Source organism: Crocodylus porosus, unplaced genomic scaffold, assembly GCF_001723895.1.
Source record: "Crocodylus porosus isolate Cpor-Errol unplaced genomic scaffold, CroPor_comp1, whole genome shotgun sequence".
In the NCBI taxonomy this organism is placed as follows: domain Eukaryota; kingdom Metazoa; phylum Chordata; order Crocodylia; family Crocodylidae; genus Crocodylus; species Crocodylus porosus.
Genome location: NW_017728931.1, coordinates 46,179 through 66,089, shown reverse-complemented (window position 1 = coordinate 66,089; position 19,911 = coordinate 46,179). Strand labels below are relative to the sequence as shown.

General features: G+C 46.2%; 1 protein-coding gene across 1 annotated transcript in view; it reads right to left on the bottom strand.

Annotated features, from left to right (window-relative positions):
- Positions 1–19,911, bottom strand: part of ACSS1 (acyl-CoA synthetase short-chain family member 1) — a 55,423-nt gene that overhangs the window by 11,547 nt on the left and 23,965 nt on the right. Inside the window, exons 4-9 of the mRNA XM_019544028.1 lie at positions 15,717–15,869; positions 12,653–12,800; positions 10,121–10,258; positions 9,056–9,148; positions 3,158–3,270; positions 342–468 (exon numbers count right to left, since the gene is read on the bottom strand). Of these exons, the coding sequence (XP_019399573.1) occupies positions 342–468; positions 3,158–3,270; positions 9,056–9,148; positions 10,121–10,258; positions 12,653–12,800; positions 15,717–15,869 (772 nt within the window). The remainder of the gene's footprint in view (positions 1–341; positions 469–3,157; positions 3,271–9,055; positions 9,149–10,120; positions 10,259–12,652; positions 12,801–15,716; positions 15,870–19,911) is intronic.

The following is a 19,911-nucleotide window of genomic DNA, read 5'->3' as shown; positions in this document are numbered from 1 at the left end:
AGAGGGGGCGGGGGTTACAAGCATGAGATACTCTTTGCCACAGAGAAAAGTAGCTTTCTAATCAATGAATTCCCTTTGCCAGTGGCAAAGTTGGCTTGCATCAACCGTACTGCTCCCTAAGACTGCTCAAGTGTAACTGCACTGCACCCACAGCCATGGGAACTTTAAAGCAGTAGCCTCCACACGGCTCAGAACACATAAGGCTCCACTTCGGTCTAGCCAGTTCTCACTCCATCCAGCAGAGGCTATTAGCACCAGCTCATTGCAGTATAGACACAAGGTAAAGTCTTGCAGTGCACTGACACTGATCGCACATGGTTTTCCCTAGCCATTTGTCTTACCTGGATAAGTTTTGAAATAAGCATCTACAAATCTCTGATTGTCTCTATAGATGGTTCTTGCCATGCCAGGCCACGGCTCCGCAATGCACAGAGCACCAGAGACATCATTTCCTTCTATCACTTTCCCCTGTAGGTCCAAGAACAGGACAGATCATCAGACCAATGCAATGGAAACAGCACAGATTAAAGGAAAGGAGCTGGCAACACAATCTGAGTGAAGCATCATTCTAGCCTCACCCCAGTTTTACACTGGTATCATCCTACTAACTTGAAAGCAGTCATGCCTGCCTGCACCAGGACAACTGAGAGCCCCACCAGTTTTTCAGTTTCAGTGTTAATTACTCCACTGATTTATTTTCATTGCTTCCCACTCATATTTTGCCTGTGGTAGAACATATGTGGAGAAACAGGTCTCGACTACTATGCATTGACTGTGTCACACTTTAATTATTCAGATATGTCAATAAGAGGGCAGCTGAGTATTATAAGAATAACCCTCTGTGCAGGTGAAAAAGCAGGTGAACCCCTGGACTGTAAAAGACAATACAAGATATACAGAGCCCCACTCCTCAGCATGCTGCTCCATACCTTCTTTAAGGCCTGGATTCATACCACTACTGGTGAAAAACCCACCAGAAGGGTACAGGGACCTACACATTCCTCATTTGGGGTCTATCAGTACCAATTCTGTCCCAACCCACAGATTAGCACAGTCCTGAAGGCCACTGCATCAGCACAACTCCCCATCCTATCCTTAGCATGCCATCCCAGCTCTCACCCACACATCACTAAGTCAGAGCAGTTCTCACACTGTCTGAAAACCATGGTAATAGAACTGCAACAGCTCCAAAAAAACTGCTATGTAGAGAAAGGTCACCAAAGCCCTTTGATTTAAATGGAAGGCCTAATCTGCTCACGTTGCTATTGGAAACCCCACAAAGTGCCATCTTCTATCTCTGGTCATTTAACACCTTGGAAACTCTGGCCCTGCATGACTGGGGAGGGGGATGGCACAAAAGCAAGCCCCTGCCCACACACACACACACACTTTGAATGAGATCTGTACAGTAGTTTTTTTACATCCAGGCCAAGTCCAACCCATGTGCAGGTAACCAACCCAAAACAAGTTTTTTAATGTCATCCTGCAAAATTTTTTACTGAGATAGGTTACATTTACATTATGTAAAGCATTTCTGTCAGGCCCTGGACAAGGGTAGGGTTCAGATGTAGAGACTTAACACCAATGTTTGGCCGTCAATAAAAAGTTTGCAGATTGTCAGAAAAAAAATCTCTTGGGTTGACAACCCCAGCTTGACTGCAGCAATGGTTTTTATAACCTACTACTCCCATTCCAGGGATATCCTCAATTGCATCCCATACCAGACTGTCCCCCAAGACTCCCCCCCCACACACCTTACCCCTGCTAGCCCCACTCCCCGTGTCCCAGCTCAGATCCCCAGGGAAGCACTTCTATCTGCCTACCTGCAAGGTGAGCAGTGTTACAGGCAGATGAGATGCAGCAGCAGCACAAATGACTGGGGGTCAGGAAGGAAGCTACAGAGACTCCCATGAGCTACAAAGGCTTGATAAGAACTTCTGAGGGTGCTGTGTTCCTGCTTAGACACCAGGTGGCACTGCTGTACTCTATCCATCCTTCAACACTGCCAGTGAAGGGAGCTTCCCTAAAGCTCTGGCTGCTTACTGTTTATATGAACAGCTCCATATTTTTATGGACAGGTGTTTTTAGGCTTGCTTTTTATGCAGCATCTGTAAATTTATGGACAGATAATAACCATACCTGTTGGGCTTTGTGCCAACAGGTCAGGGCCCAAGTCAATGGCAGAGATAGGAAAGCAGCTCCAAATCTGGGACACCTGGGCACACCAATTAGTAGCAACAAAGTAAAAGGGGGCATGGCTTTACCACCTGTCCACTGCTCTGTGGTGTTTGTGTGTGTGCAGCTTCTACCCTATGGTAGAAGAAAGCTAACCAAAGAAAGCTTAGCTCTCTTATAATGCCTGCTTGGTGAGGAGTGCTACCACTGATTAGTTGCATGTACCGTGCATGCTACATGGGCAGTTACTACAATGCAGCTGATGTGAGGGTGTGGATTCCTAGCATTTACTCAGTGGTCGCTTACTCATTTGCCCACATCTAAAGTATAGTTAGTCTCTTACAGCTATCTTAAATGAAGGCACCAGTTCCACCTCTGCAAGGTGAGAAGTTTAACCCAGGCCATAACTATCTCATTCCACAATAAAGGCAGCTGCTAATAATAGAAAAAAAATCTTGTCTCAGGCTACAGACCCATTTTTCACAATACATATTTCCCAGAATGCTCAGAAAATGCCAACAAATACTCTGAGCTCACTGCCTGCAAAGAGAACATGGTGGGCAGGGGAATTTTCTTGTCTACAGTATACCTTTAGCAGTGAATTTTAAGAACAAAATCCTTTCATGGTTGCAAGTAGGCTGTGTTTTTAGTGAATCTGACTCATGCAAGAAGTTCTTTTGTCTCTAAGGAGACCATGCCAGAGCCACATTATACATGTGTCAGTATCTTCAGGACTGTGCCCTTCCATGATAAAATCATAGGAGCCACCCCAAAGCCACTTTGCAGCTGGTATTCTTATCAGTGTTAGAGATATGCTATTTTATGCAATCGGATCCTCTACTGTATCAATTTAATGGAGTTTAAACAATATTTTTCCTTTTCCTAAATTATTTTGGCATTAAAAAGGCAACACAAGACAGACAAATGAGATGACAGAATCTCTGATAGGTTTCCCATCTGACAGAGTGCAGTCCTAACTCACGTTCTCATCTATCAGTACAGGTACAATCCCAAAGAACGGTCTCATTGCCATAGCTGGAATGATTTCAGCTCCTTCTTCTGATGGTCGTGGAGCAATGCAAATACCACCGGTCTCTGGAAAAAGAATGCAAGAGTCAAAGAATCTGGGACTCATGTGCATGTCATTTAATGATGGGTTACAGCAAACACCTACATTTTGCAAACTAAACCAGAACAGTAACTTGCAGACACCTCTCACAGGTAAAACTCCATGGACTCAGAATTCCTGTTTAATCAAATTATAGGACCCCTCTTTTGATGGGGGGAGGGGCCAATCAAATCTTTTGGCTAAGATCAAGTGAGACTGGGGGCATCTGAACCTCAAGGCCTCTGGGTCTGGGGCTTGCACGCAGGATGCCTGCCTGGATTTGGGAAGTATCCAAAGCCCCAGACCAATGGGTCTGGGAGGCAGGATACTTGCCCAGTGGTAGAGCCATGCAGACTTAACAACAGAGCTCTTCTCAGTCAAACTTCAGAACTTGACTACTGGGCTTTGTCCAACTGAATCTGGAATTGATTTGGCCCTTGAAACAAAATATAAAACAGAATCCTTATCAATGGTTGGCCAGCTGGTGAGCTGTGGCTACTGCTCATTACACTGGTCACACCTTTATCACTGTCACCCTGTGCTCTCTCTCCATCACAGGCACAGGGTGACAAATGAAGACTGCCAGCTCATTTTTGGACAGGGACCATATTTTGAGATACGTCTGACCAGGGCCTAGTCATGGCCACAAGATGCTACTACAACAAGTAACAACAACAGTATGTATGTTTTAAATTCTTCCCTCTTTACCTTTCTTCCTAGAGTCTATTTTCTAAACATTCCAGCATCCATTTTGCTTTTCACTGCATATCAAGAACTCTTTTAAAAAGCATGGCACCTAAAGCTACGAACAGGTTTGCTGGCATATCAGTGCAAAACATCTGTCTGCCTTGGCCTTCATAAGCTACATATAAACATACATTTCTCTATATGAAATGATGATGAGCGGAAAGAAGGCATAGGTAAGCAACTGGCCTCAGGTGGGTAGCAACTCCTCTCATTGTAGGGTATTACACCAAAAAAACAGACTTAAGTCTTAATGCTACAATCACTGTTGTCAATGGTAAAACTCCTGCTAACTTTAATAGTGTGGAAACATGGCCTTCCTGTGCATTAGACCAACAGCTGCAGCAGCTGGGCCAGACACCATGCAGGAAAGGAAGTAGCAGTCCATGTGTCCTGTCAGGGCAGCAGCTGTAGTCTGGATGCACATCAACATTTCAAACCTGGAGATTCCTTACCTTAGTCCCGAACCCTGTGAGTAAAATAAAGACAGCTGATCTATTGGGCCTATATACTCCTATCCTAGAATCCAGGCCACAATTATCATAGTTCATGCTCACATCCAGTAGATAAATTAATCTCTACAGATATCAGCTAGTGCTAAATGCAGACAGCAAGAAGGTGGCATTTACACTTTTACTGAATCCCTTCACATCCCCAGTGCTGCCTGGACAATGCTATTCAACTCTTTTCCTGCTGCACAAATGGGTTTAGAAGTGATGACACAAGCACATGATTTTGAGAGGGTTGATTTCCTGAGCTGTTTTTGTAACACTTTGAGAGGTCTGGATGAAAAGCACTTTGTGAAGCTCAATCACCATTATTACAAAATACCTCATGAGAAGCACACCCTGTAGCGTAGGTCTCCTGGTCCATATTTCTCACCGAGGGCTCAAAAACCTGATGGTAGGGCTCTGCAGCTAACTTGATATGGAATGGAGTCTGCAGCCATTTTATGGCCCCCCTAGCAGCTGGCATCCCAAGGAAACCCACCTTTGGTTTCAAACCATTTTTCTCTGTAGGAACTCCCATATCTGGCTACCCTGCTTTCTGTCCCTTCAATGCCAAGGGAAACATTAATTAGCTGCTCCAAAAGCTAGACCCTTCTGAGCTTTCTGGCCCCACTGTCCATTTCCTATGGCTTAATCACAGGAAGTACAATAATACTATAATGGTATTATTAATAAAGAGATTGATTAGCAGTTATGTTCTTCTCTCCTTTTGTTGTATCATGGAATAAATGCAGTAATTGAAGGATAAATTCACAATGATGTACTTGGGTCAAGCCTTATTTGCAAATGATGAGTCAATGCAAATAATGAGAAAAGCATCAGTCTTTGTGTGTCCCTGCTGTTTGTTAACACAAAGCAAGGTCAATATGTCTAGCTGGCTGACAGATATTAGTACTCCTGTTCTCAGAAAAAACAAGAGGTTAGCTGTTGATTTAATGACAGCAGGAGCAAGTGCTTGAGCAGATCCTATATATGTGATGGATAAATAAGATAACAAGCACTAAAAGGCCAAAGTATAGTATGTTCCTCTGAATACCCCCTATTTATTCAACATTATTCAATACCACAGTCTAGTGATTCAAGAACCACTTACAAACAGCTTTACCTTGGGAACAAAAGTAAATTATAAGCCTAAATATATCAAATCTCTTTTTCATATCATTTAAAACCCTAACAATCAGATGCATCTTTGAATCATATTGCTATTAGTCATAACACAGACCCAACTATCCAATATTTTAGCACAAAAAACCATAATTTCTCTCTCACACATGCAGACACACCCTCCATGTTACTTGTTCCTCATAAACTATTTGCCCAAATACTTCTGGGTGGGTTCTTAAGGCGTGATTTACTCATCTTTGTCTGTTCAGTTTTACTATCTGGTGACATGCTGCTGCTGCAGAAGGCAACCTTCCACAGAGGACAGGAGGCATTTGATGAGCTATATTTAAATTGGCTGTGAGAGGTGACACTGTAGTAATACACACTGCACTCATCTAAACGGTTTATCTAAAAACTGTTTTCATCCCACATATATGTCTAAACAGTGCATTTAATCCTTCCATGTGCGTTTATTATTATAACATAACCTTTCAAGGTAGAAAAATTTTGTTCTCTAGCAAAACACATTTCTATAAAGATTTGTGAGACCTCCACTAGCTGCTAATTGGTCACCTGAAAGCACTTGGCCAAGTTTAAAAGGCATTCCAAGCTCTCATACAGAAAACTAAAACTCTTGGTTCCAAAATGATACCTCTTATTAGACCAACTGGGAAACTGCAATTTATACACACCGAGAAATGTGGGTTCTGGCTATCAACCAGGCAACTGTTAATCAGTGTTAGCAAACACACAGCAGCCATCACAAGTGTGGGCCCTTTACTAACTCTGCAGCTACATGACAGATGTTAAGTACATGACCTGAAGTAGCCAGGGAAGGGAAGAAGGCAGGGGGGCTAAATTTGCATTTCAAAGTGAAACTTGTAAGGGGCAAAATACTGGAATACCTAAGAAGAGGCAAGAAACAGAGACATCAAACAGTGTATGACAGTCATGAAACATGGGATATACGAAGGACCCAAGGGGGAGAAAGGTGCAGAGCCCTATAAAAACCCAGGCAAAGACTGTGGAATTTCCCAGGCCTGTGGAATTTCTTCCTCATCACCTAAGACCACCTGAGAATCCCCCAGAAAGACTTTCTGAATACCTCTGCCCTCAGGATTACATAAAACCTATGCAAGGCTTTCTGTTGTCTTTTTGGCTTACGTTACATTTCAAATTAAGCTAAATTGTGTGTACTGTTACTGTGTCTTATTGGGTTGTCTTAGCTTAGGCGGAGTTCTGTTGTTCTTTGTTGTGTGCTTGAAGTTGCAAATTGCTGTGCTCAATAAGTGCTGTCTTCAGAGAACTGACTATTCTTGTTCAAGCATTTATGAATTCAGTGCCACTACCTACAGCCTAATATTCAGTCTAGTAATAGCAAAGTAGTAGTTACAATTCAATTTTTAGCTTTAATGCTGTAGTTATTTTTTAAAAGATGATATATATCTGGAAATCTGTGCCAACTTATATCCATCACTAACTAATCTAGTGAAAGTTCAGAAGTCATAACAGGGGGACAGGGTACTTTCTCTGGTCCCCATCACTGTACAGTAATCATTCACTGTTTTGGAAGGTTTTATTTTCTTACCAACTTAATCTAATGCATCAAAGATGTGACAAGAGGAAAGAAATGCAGTTTCCAGTCATCTAGGCACTGTTTATCTTAATTTGACTGAGAAAGAAACTAGTCTCATAACACAGCATGCAGCATTCATTTTTCATCTGAAGAGTTTTTGTTTTTTTACCTGAATATAAGTGGATTTTAAAAATCTAACCTGGCTTACAAGGGACTCACTCACTGATCTCCAAGCCAAGGCAAGCAGGGAAAGGCAGGTTATGCTGGGAGTTCTGGCTGGAAACAGGAAAAACGAGTATGGACCCCGCAGTATGGAAACATGGAGGTGGGTTTGGAAGCAATGATAAAGTAAGCATGCTAGACTCCTCCAGCAGAAGAGGGAGGTGCTCAGTCCCTGGGTAGGAGAGTCTGGAAATGGGAGGGGTGCTCTTTGGTAGAGGAGAGGAAAAAGGCAGTGTGAAAATACACATACTCTTTCTTTAAGCTACAGCAGGAAGCCAAGCAGGAAGGAGAGCCCAGAACAAAGTATACACTGGAGTACAAACAGAGCCAGCAGCTTTCATGTGATTTTCCTTATTCCAGGTAAGCTGTTGGTTCAGCTCCAGAAAGTGACCTTTTTGTGATTCTTCTTGTCATATGACAGGCAAGAGCAGGAGAAAACACAGACCTGGAGAAACACTCAAGGCAAGATCCTGTTCCACCTATTAGGTACATAAGTGTACTTAACAGCCTAAGCATAATTCTATTCCACCCTGATCAAATCCCCCAAAAACAGTTAATGCAAAAAAGGGGAGGAAGGTGGGTCCTTCCCTTCCTCACTGCTTTTAGGTGACTCAGTCTTAAAGGATAGATGATGGTGTGTTACAAAAGTAGATGCACTGATGGCAGCGGTGCAAGTGTGCAGTTGGGTACCTTGGGCAGCTTCCACACACACAAGGGCCTCAGCAACTTCTGATTGCTGCTGTACCACTGGTGAGATTGTGGCTGCAGCAATGGCCTTTTTTTCCGCTTTACCCACCCCCGCCCCACCTCCTACCTCCCCCTCAAGTTGGTACCTAGGGTACCTGCCCCAGTCACACCACTAATAGATGGATTTTCAGGACTCTTGAATCCAGTAAAATAAAAATCACACTTAGATGCTTCTGTTTACTTAGATGCCCAACTGGTAGAATAGGATCTAGTCCTTACCTCCAGAAGGCCCTTCAGTAAAGAACAGTAAGGATGGGTGCATCATACTTTTGTGACCTGAGAGCCCAAGTACAAAAGAGTATGCAAGAGAGTAACAAAGAAAGTAACTCGTATTCAAAAACCTGGACAAAATTTTCATGAAAATGTTTCCAAATGAAATAGACCATTTTAAACCAGTGGTGCTCAACCTCCAGCCCACACACTGCATTTGGCCCACGGGGCTATGTTAGCCACCCTGCATGGCTCCTCAATGGTCCAGAAATTTGGTGGTAGGGGAGCAGTGGCAGCCATGGCAATTAACTCTGCCACTGCTTCCCCACTGCCAAATACCTGTGAGGAGCCCTACGGGCTTGATGGTGCAAGCCCACAAGCGAATTGCTCCAGTATGTGGAGTTGTTTTACATATGGGGTCACTCCATGACCAGATCTAGTGTGCAGTGCTAAGCTGGCCCACAGCTGGATCCAATGCACCAACCCCACACTGGATCAGTCCCAGGGGATCCAGCCCAAGGACCAGCCCTATGCCACTCATCTGGCCTTCAGGCCAAATAGTTGCACACCATCATTTCAAACCATTTTCTAACCATGATCATTTTTGGGGAACATTTCCTGCCCCTTCTCTGCCACCAACCCCAGTATCATGCTAATTACCTGTTTGCCACCAGGTGTCCACAAGGGTACATTTGCTGTCTCCCACTACTTTGTGGAACCACTGCCAAGCTTCATGGTTAATTGGTTCTCCCACTAAAGCCAAAACAGCAAAGAAAAAGGAGTGAATTCTGGTGAAAGCACCTTTATTCAGAGCACTATCCTGTCAACACCCCCTGCATGTGGACTACGTGACATCAGTTTTATAATTATAGCAATTGGTCTGCAGCTACTAACTTTTCTTAATATTTGGCTGAGACATAAAAAGAAGCCTAATGGACACACATAACAGCACAGCTTGCATGTTCACCACTCTTTCCTTGGACTGGGGAACAGCACAGAAGAGTAACTGAAGGTAACTTGAGGATCTTCAGAAAACCACAACCATGATAATGCAGGGAGCCATTTGGGCCTTGCCTACACCTCAGCAGCAGCCACTAAGGGCAAGGATGTGTCCCACCCACATCCCTCCCACCTGTATCTCAAAGGCACACTCCAAATCTGGAAATACAACACTCAGGCAATTCCAGACTTATCCCTCTGTGCCTGCTCTCAAGCCTGCAGTCAGCCTAAGAACAACCAATAGGCATGCGTCCACAGCGGTCTCTTTGGTGAATTTCTGGGTCTGGGATGCATCCACACGTGCATGTAAGTGCAGCATGGGTAGGGTGTCCTCATCCTTGTCCTTGCCAAGCTCCTTGCCATAGTGGTGCAGAAAGCCCATAGGTATGTCCAGCCTGAGAATGGCTATTGCTCTAAAGTATGCCATTCAGGCCACTGAATTTGTCTGGTATCTTTTCCTGAGGAATGCTACTCTTGCTACAGGAATCTCAAAGATAAGGTATAAGTCTGGGTTACTAACTGCTTTAGTTTTAAGTGCTTTTCCTTCTCACTTAGGAACTATATCACCATAAGTAACATGTGTGTGAAAGAACATCTACTCTGAGCCAAACTGCAGCTGGGTTAAGCCATCCTGGCTTCACTGATCTCAGCAGAGCTGCCTCCATTGTTATCTGCCAAGGCTCTGGTTCTACAATTCCTTTCATACAAGTTTCCAGTGGTTCTCACCTGACCCCAGAGTTTTTAAGGAAGATCGGTCATACTTCTTCACCCACTGATCGCCATATTTCAAAAGCAGACGGATAGCAGTCGGTGCTCCATAAAACTGATTAATTTTTAGCCTCTGTACAGTTTCCCAGTAACGACCTGCAAAATCCCCAAGAGTCACCTTTAATCTAGCTGTTTTCAAAACAAAGCTATTGTTACAAATAATGAACATGAATGTCAACAGAGTGTACAGGAGCTACTTGCAGTATCTACAGTACAATGCTGATGACATCTTTATTACCCTTAGTACATACTTTTTTAATAATCACATTGTAGCAGGTTTGGGATTAACACTTAGCTTAACCAGTCACCTTAAATCTCTCACTTTGTACATTTATTCCTGAGCACCCTGGCTGCACAGGACTTTTAACATGTCAGGGAAAGTCATGGAGCCAGGCCCACCAAGGAAATTATAAGCCCCCTTTAGTACTGGGGGCCACTAACGATGTGTTACAGATTACTTGGGACAAATAATAATGAAAACAAAGGACAGGAATGGAGGTCAAGAGTAATAACTAGTGTGCTAAGGGGGGACACTGAGCAGAGCACACCAGACAGTGCCCACTGGCCCCCAAACAAGTCCAAGGAGCCAGTGGACACTGCCCACTGATACTCTGCCCAGAGATGGGAAGAAATAGGGCAAGGAAAGAAGCTCCCCAGTCTCCAAGGACCCTCCCAGCCAGAGCCTCCTTCCTGAGAAGATACATGGCCAGCTTGGCCAGGGCCAGGAGGATGTTGACCAGGAGGTCCTGGAACTTGCTGGAGCCACAGACCTGAAGTGCAAAAATGAACAGATGAGGGGAAAAGTGCAGCCAGAACCTCAACAGGAGGTTCTGGAGAAGGCAGGGCAGGGTAGGCTTGCCCTGGTAGGTTCCAGGTAGACTTGTACCAGGGTCTTCCTCTGCTCACAAAAAGGGGTAGGTATTTGGGGGGGGGTGTCTGTGAACCATACCAGATACATCCCCGTGGTGATGGCTCTGTGGAGGAGCCACCAGCTGAGGTCCCCAGTGGCTCACAGGATATAGGTGGAATGCAGTATTGTCCCCAGAGACCCTCACCCCAACCCAGGGTGTCCTGCCACTTGCTGTCTGGGCAGGACGTGAAGACAGGATGATGGATGGTGTGGAGCATGAGCATATAGTTTCATAGTTTGTAGGGTCAGAAGGGACCTGAGCAGATCATCAAGACCAACCCCCTGCCACGGCAGGAAAAAGTACTGGGGTCAAAAAACCCCAGCAAGGTGTTCCTCTAGGCTCGTCTTAAAGACCCCCAAGGTAGGAGCTAGCACCACTTCTCTTGGAAGTTGGTTCCAGATCCTAGCTGCCCTGACACTGAAGTAGCACCTCCTGATGTCTAGTCTGAATCTACCCTCTGCCAGCTTGTGACTTATTTCTAGTCACTCCTGGCAGTGCTCGGGGGAACAGGGACTCCCCCTATGCCTGCTGGTCCCCTCTGACTAGTTTGTAACAGGCCACTAGATCCCCCCTCAGCCTTCTCTCTGTTGTCCACATTCCTCCTGAAGTGCAGCACTCCAGCTGCACACTTCATAGAGCTGGTGGTGATGGGTGGTTCAAAAGCAGACCAGCTTGGTGTCCCCATCCTGCTAAGATGGTGAGGTGGGGAACACTGTGGAGCTGGCAGAGGCAGGAGCCCCACAACAAGCTCCAGAGGACTGGGGGACACCAGGGGGGCAGGGACTGCCCTTGTGCCAGATCTGGTCTACATAGGCAAGGGCAATAGGAGGCAGGGCAGCCTTGACCTCCTGGAATAGGCAGCAGCGTGCACGCAGCATGGTCAGCTTCATGCACCAGGCCAGCACAGAGGGAACTGCCCACTCTTGCTTGGCATAGTCCAGGAGATCCCAGATACAGGTGATGCAGACCAGGACCATCCTTGGCACACCCAGGGCACCTCTGTCACCGGCACCACCAGCTGCAGGTTTTCCAGTAGGGGCTCAGTAAGAAGGTCAGCATCCTGGGCAACTGTCTCTGGGGACCTGGAACCAGAGACCAACCTCCAGGCCCCGAGGGCAGGTTTGGGGTTAACACTTAACTAATCACCTTGTCTCTCATATTGTACATTTATCCCTGGACATCCTGACTGCACAAGAATCAACATAAAAGGAGAACTCAAAACACCCTTAAACACAGCCCATACAGGGCAGCTCACAGTCCTGAGGCCTCTCCCCAGGCTCCAAGAGGGTGCTACAGGCTTCATGCTGCTCCCTCAATACCACAGTACAGTCTTCCTTCTCCCTCCTAAAGTCTATGCAGCAGACTTTAGTCCCCACCAGCCTGCAGACTCCTCCAGTTTGGAGCGTGTAATCTGCTGCAAGCCTTTGCCAGCTAGCCTACTACACACATGACTATAGGAAAGTGAGCAGGAAACATCCACTAAGGCAGCCAGGTCAGTCCCAATCAGTTTCTAGACTGCCTTCTGCCCTATAATGTTCTCAAAAGGTACCTATGTAAAGCTTTGGCCATCATTCCTCACCTGGGTCAGGGTACGTAGGCGTGCTCTCAAACAGTACAGAGGTAGCCCCATTGCAGAGTGGTCCATACACAACATAGCTGTGTCCTGTGATCCAGCCGATATCAGCCACACAGCCAAAGATATCACCTTGCTGGTAGTCAAAGACATACTGCAAAAATGCATAGAGAATTTGAATGCTCAGTAAAAAGCTGAAAGCTCAGTATAAAGGAATTGACACATGCTCCATTGCATTGGTTACTTCAATTCAGCCAGCAAAAGAGATGGAACAGGGCAAGCGCGGCAGGGCACCTTTGGTGCCTGCCACTTTAAGAGGCTTTAACAGACTGTGGAGTAGCTGGCAGGTGCAGTGTGGCCCAACAAGGCGGTCACATGACCACAGGAGGGTTCCTGGATTGGAGGATGGGGCTGGGCAACCTCAATATAAGCCCAGGCCCTCAGGGCAGAGCTAGCAGTTGCTGTAGGGATGCCATTGGAGTAACACTGCCAAGCTGGAGCTGCTGTTCCCAGAATATCTGGAGATCAGGGTAGGAGCTATGGCGATGGAGAAGGTTCCTGGTCCTGGGGAATGACCTAAAACTACACCCTGCTGGGAAGGATGGTGTGGTAGGGCTGCTTGTGGCAGGGTGGTGTCCAGGAAATGCCATACCTGTGCCTCCCCAGTGAAAGGTGAGTATGGGGCACCTTATAACCTCAGCCCCCATGACCTGGTGGGTTACCCTGTAGAGGGGACAGGTGAGAGGTCCAAGCAGGGACAATGCATGGGGGGTGCACATGGATGCACATGCATCCCGAGTGTGGCAGTGCACCCCCTGCAAAAAGATGCTGCTACCACTGTCAGCGGCGCCTGCAAGTCATTGCTGCTTGCCCCCCTGCTGCCGACATCATGCGCAGCATTTGTGGGCAGTCCACAATCGCCACTGGTTGCCGCCAGTGCTGCTAGCACTGCTTGCAGGTAGTCACTAACCCTTGGTCAGCACTCACCCCACTCCATCCTCAACAGTGCCAACAGAGTCTGTGGGAGCTCTGTGCTCCCACTGCTGCCAGCGTAGCCATGCCCCTCCCCCAGCTGCCAGGGGCATGCGCCATTCATGGGTCTAGGCATGTCATCAGACACCTGAGGCCCAAGGGGTATAAGGCCTAGTGGCCACAGTGAGGAGGCGTGTGACAGTGAGTGGACCACGTAGAGTAGGGTCTGTGTGGGCAAGCCTGAAGGACTGTGCATGGGCTGGCTTAGTGATTAAGTGAGCTGGTTGGAGGGTGAGTGGCTCAACCTATCCAAAGTAACCTTGACTGGCCCATGATGGGGCCAGGACCAGACCGGTCAAAGGGCCAAAGCACCTATTGCAAGGGAGAGACAGAGACCAGGAGTCCTGACTGGCCTAGAGACAAGGCCAGGGCCAGTGAGGCCAAAAGTCCCAGAGGGGACAACTGCCACAAGGAAAATGGGCTTAGGGAGTTTTACAGCACAGAATGAGGGTGGAGAGTAGATTGCCTGAGGAGGAGGGATCCAGGTGGGGTCTGAACATCAGGCAGGTGTAGAGTGAGGCCCAGTGGGAGCCCACACAGCGATGCCATCTGCAAAGTGTGGGACACGTTCTAGGGACAGTACAGAGCTGTATATTATGTCCTTGGCGTCAAGCACTAATCAGTCAGCCTCCCACCTTATAAACAACTACTTCAGAGTTGCATCAAAGGTGAGACAGGTGGGCGGGCCAACAATTGGACTGGCCATGAGACGGCCCCCTGTCACAGCAAACATAAGTGGCAAAATAACCCGAAGGGACAAATAGAAACATAAGACTAAAGGGGCCTCCTGGGGCATTAGTTTCAGCCCACCACATTCAAAGGCAGTTCTTAATCCAAGGATTCCCCAAAATTGTTACTTTAAATCCTTACCTACTCCAACAAGGAACAAAATCTAGAACACCAAAAACATACAATTAAATGCCACAGATAAAACTAGGAGAGACAAGGGCACTGCCAATGCCCTGCCAGAATTTTTTTTGCAGGAAATTCTCAGATCCAGGGGAGCAGATGGAGGGGGAGGGGGAGGAAGCAGGACATTGTAGTGACAGACCAAAGCCAAGAACTTTCTTTCCGGACTGAGCAGGAAGAAGACCTAAAGACTATGCTTCATATAGCTGCCTTCTGAGAAGAGCTGACATGCAACTCCCACATGTCTCAGAGACCAAGTGAAACACTTCAGTCCTGCAGCTTGAAAGGCTAATCCTCAAATTTTCTGACCAGCTACCTCTGGGCTGAGAACAGCACAAATCTCTTGGAAAACGTAAGTATGAGTAGGGGTAAGGACACAGAGGCAGAGTGGTTAATGCATCTTGCTGTGGCTCCAGAGATGTGACCTCTAAGCCCGCCTCAAAGCTTACATAAAAGACTGCCTCTAGTTAATCTAACTGTAGCTGGACAACTGATCTTGAACTGAGGAATCAGAGGTAGGTGGCTATAAGGCTGATTGCATCACTGCCTTGAGGGTAGCTAGCTATAGAAATTAATGTGCTTGAACTTGTGCTCTCTCTGTGGGTACAGAACCTTCATTATATGGTCATTTATTATTCCACAGCACAAAGGTTCTGCATCCCACAGTCAACCACATGCCACACAACACCCGCTCTGGGAAGGTATTATAAGGTCCATATTGCTACTGCAGAAAAGGACTTAAAGAACCTGCCCAATGCCACCCAACGTATCAGTGGCAGAGGCAAAAAATTAGTGCTTATACAGTTTTGTCCTTCAGCAGACAAGTATCACAAATAGACACTTCAGGAGTGACCAATGAATTTAAAAGACCCAACTAGAATCACTGCATCATCTGGATTCCTTATGAACACAGGGAGCTGATTTGCATGGCTGCATGCTTCCTGGCAGCAAACTGAGGCAATTTAATTATTAATATGCTTTCACACACCTTTCAACTCAACTACATGCAACACGTCAGATGACTGACAAATGCACCACCATGGCCTTAATCAAAGAAACAAATGTTTCCCCATGCACATGCTGAAACAGCACAAATGCTCTTTTGACAGAGATAACACACTTGCAGTACCTTGTGTGTCAGAGCAGCATACAGCAGATATCCAGCCTGGGTATGAACAATCCCCTTGGGTTTTCCTGTGCTTCCAGAGGTATAAAGCATGAAGAGCATGTCCTCACTGTCCATACTTTCAGGAGCACATACAGGAGCCTCCCTGGCCATCTCCTAAGAAAAGAGAAACAACACAAAAAGCCTTTTAACCTCTCATAGCAAATCCTTTTGTGAAACTCACCTGTGTCTGGGCTATGCCTAAAAGAACTGGCATGTCTTCAGCTGGTGTCATGGCTTTCTGCAGAAAGACTTGGCAGAAGTTGTACTAGCAAAAAGCAAGGACAAGCGGATGGAAAATGCTAGAGCATAGGAGAAGTCAAGGTGGCTGCTCAGATGACATGCACTGTCCATTTCCCTAGGCACTAACAGAAGCTGCAAGGGCACCATGGGACAGATTCTATTCCATCAAGAAGCAGGTAAGAGGCCTGAGGCACTTAAATGCAATTCTATTCCATCCTGCTCAAGCCCGTGAAAAACTGTTAATGCAAAAGATGGGTGGGTCCTCCTCCTTTTGATGCTTTTTTGTGATTTAGTCTTAAAAGGTATAAAGACCATGTGTTACCAAACTAAATCCATTCATGTATTTTCAGGATTTACACAGGGTGGAATAGAATTGCACTTAGGATCCTTACTTGCCTAATAGGTAAAATGGAACCTGGTCCTGTGTACACAGGACACTTATTCCCTATAAGGTCATGGGGATAGATGCTGTAGCTGTTCTTTAGTCACATACATCTCTCACACCCAGGTGTCAGAAGAAAACAGATTAACAAAACCTGTATTAAAGAAAAAACACAAATCAAGTCCTTGGGAGGATAAAAGCTTCTGACAGAAAACCCTAGTGTGATTCCCATCATAAGTCACACTTTGTAGCAACTGAAAGGTCACTAAGCTCTATTTTAATTTTAAATCATACCTGGGATTTCCCATTGTCAGCCTCCATTTTCTGGCTGCAGAAAGGACTGTGGGCCCTTTTCTGGCTACATCAGGTACAGAGCAGAGCTGTCCAACTGGCAGTCAGGAGGCCACACACAGCCCACAAGGGGTTAACCTGTGGCCAGTACCATAAAAAAAGGTGGTGTGGGTGGTGTGCAGGCATCAGGCACCCCCATACTATCTTAAATAATAAATAACAGAAAGCAGCTGCTTCTGGCAGCCATAGGATCACAATGGCAATCACAGCAGCAACAGGAAGTCTCTATTGCCCCTATACAGTGGGTACCCAGCCAAAGTCCCCCAGGCTTCTACATGGCCACTATTCCTTTCTTTCTCTGCTGCAGCTAGGGTCTCTAAGCTCCCACCTTCAGCAGCTTTCACTTCCTGCTCCCATCCTAGGGTGTGGGGTGGCACAGCTCATGGCGTCAATATAACTTGTGGTGGGGGAGGGAAGACTGTGGCCTAGGGGCCTGCTGCTTGCACTAATGTGGCCCCTGCTACTGCAGCTTGCATGACATGCAGCCACCAGCCACTTGGAAGTTAGACAGCCCTGGTATAAAGCAGAGCCACCCTGGATCAGACCACACAAGGGAGCAGCACAGTGGAAATTATGTCCTGCCTACTTGCTCCTGCATTGAATGCACTACATGCTGAAAAAATGCCAGGCAGCTTCTTTTGGAGTGGCTCCTATGAGTATGCCTGAGATTGTGAAAAGCACCAAGCATGCCTTGGGCACAAACTCAAAAGCACTTACATGGCAGATTTTTGGCATGAGATACACTCCAGTCTCCCTGGCCCTTTTACTTCTGTCCAGGGTGCAGTCCTGTGCATCTCAGTGCAATGCTCCTTAGCAGTCCAACAGAATGCAGGCATGCCTGTGAAGTTTGGTATTTGTTGTAAATGAAAAGATGGAGACCAGTAAATGATCCACTATGCCTTATTCCTTCTTCTCCAAACATAGACCTTGCTGCCTTCCTATTTCCATTCTCCCAAAAGCCAAAACAGTTCTGGAGTTAGAACTCCCAACAGAGGCCATTGGAAAGGCCAGGGGGCAGAGTCAGGCCTGAGCTTTCACTTGTACAAGGAAACAAGCAGGTTGCAGAGGTTCCTTAAATCCCTAGGTGAGTAACCCTGACCTTGGGCATGGGCATGCAGAAGTCACAGGGGTACTGGCCTGTCTGCTCCCTCCCTGGAGCAAGTTAGTGGGTAATGAATGAAGACCTAGCTTTATCCCACCCCCTGACTTCACTGGGGAAAGTAGCTGGATCAGCACTAACTCAAATTATCACCAAATTTATGGCCCTCCTTGCATCATAAATTCAGACAAGAAGTTAAACGAGTAAGCAGTGGGGAGGGGTTTTAGGCCTCTGCAGACTCATTCCCTGCTTCCTTTTCTCTATCATTAGGGTCAGCCCTCCAATTTCCAAGTTCAAGCAGAGAAGTCAGCACTAACATCCCAGGGCTGGACTGCAACAGCCTTACCTGCCCTCAGTATTATGATGGGTAGGGACAGAATTTGGCCCTTGGTAAATGGAACCTGTAGGCTGCCACTCACCTTCCTTAAAAATCAGTTGAAAATGGATGGCTCCACAGTAGGAACAAGTGGAACTTCCACAAACCTGGAGCACAAATTGAATATCACAGGGGCACTCAAGCCCCAGCCCATGGGCTGCATCTGGTCTATGGAGCCTTGTCATCTAGCCCACAAGGCTCCCTACAGGTCCAGATATTTAGCAGTGGGGGAATGGTGGCAATTCACATTACCACTACTCTGCCACCAAATTTCCAAGTCCCATGTGGCTGGAGTGGGCCTTGGCTGGGCTGTTGCCAGAAAGCTGGATGCCTGAGCCCCAGCCAGGCCAGCCCTATGCAGCTGAACCAGCAGCATGCCCTGGATCAGGTCCACAGGCCAAATCTAAACCACAGATCAACTTGGCACTGCTTATCCAGCCCATGGGGTGAAAAGGTTGGGCCTACTGGAACAATGTGCTGCTCAGAGTCCACTTAATATCAGGGAATATTCAGCTTGAGATCTCATTAGATGGTCCATGTGTACTCTGCTTATTCCAAATCCAACATAAGCAATATCCATGAAAAGATCCAGCCTCTCCACTGATTTGAATGTCCTAATTTCCTTTCTTCTCTGGAACCATGGGGCACTCCCCTTGTCATTGCTTTCTTGTTCTGAATTAAACCACACCCTAGACTTCTCTCACTTTCTCTCTCTGTTTTGTTTATATGGATTTTGGCAAATCAGATGCAAGAAAGCCAACCTAATTTTTAGACATCACTTCAAGAATAAACCAGCAACTAAGCACAGCGTACAGTGTTCAGAGTGCATTGGAAGCCAAGTAATAATTAGTGGAGGAGGATTTTATTGACAGGTTTCAATGAGTCATCTTGTTATCTACCACTTGAACCTTGCATGGAAGTGAAGCAGATAATCACTGATTCATGCCAGTGGATGGATTAAGCTCAGTTCATTCTGGATGAAAGACAGACATTAACTTCTTTTAAGGGTGCAGGGACCTAAAAGCTGAGACAAATATATCCTACCAACCAGTGACAAAAAACATTAGGATCAGGTGTTTTTGGGGAGACAGTTTAGAATGAAACGTTTTGTTATTCATATGACTAATAAAGCCAAAATCTAGCAAGGGCACCCATCAGGACTACATCCAGTGTGTATGAACCCTGTTCGAAACAGGGTGGGAGCTTCAATTGCTTACATGATAACTTTGCTTTTACTGGCTCATGGCTTAAGGCCTGTTCTTTTTGTGCCTGTCCTGCTCTTTTCAATTCTGCTTCTTTCCTTTGGAATCAGTGGGATAGCAAAATGTGGTACATGCTTGTTTTTCACCAGCTTTACAAACTCCTGTAATCCTCCAGCAAATAATTGTGGTCTATTGTCAAATGCCATTTCCTTGTTGCAAACAGAGATTCTCTTATTCATGCCTTCCATTCCCTCCACTTGGATAGGCAGCTCCAAACAGCCTGCAACATAGGACTACAAGGCTCCAGCAAACTGGCACATGCAAGTTAGCCTAACTCTGACTATAAATCTACTTGCAAGTTTTGTAAATACCAAGCATCAGTTCAAAATACCAGTTCATTAGTTCAAAGAGATGCACTAAATCTATTCCAACACGGAGGAAAGGCAGCAAGAAGGCACAGCAGCCCCCCTGGCTCTCCAGAGACCTAGCGGACCTACTGTGGCTAA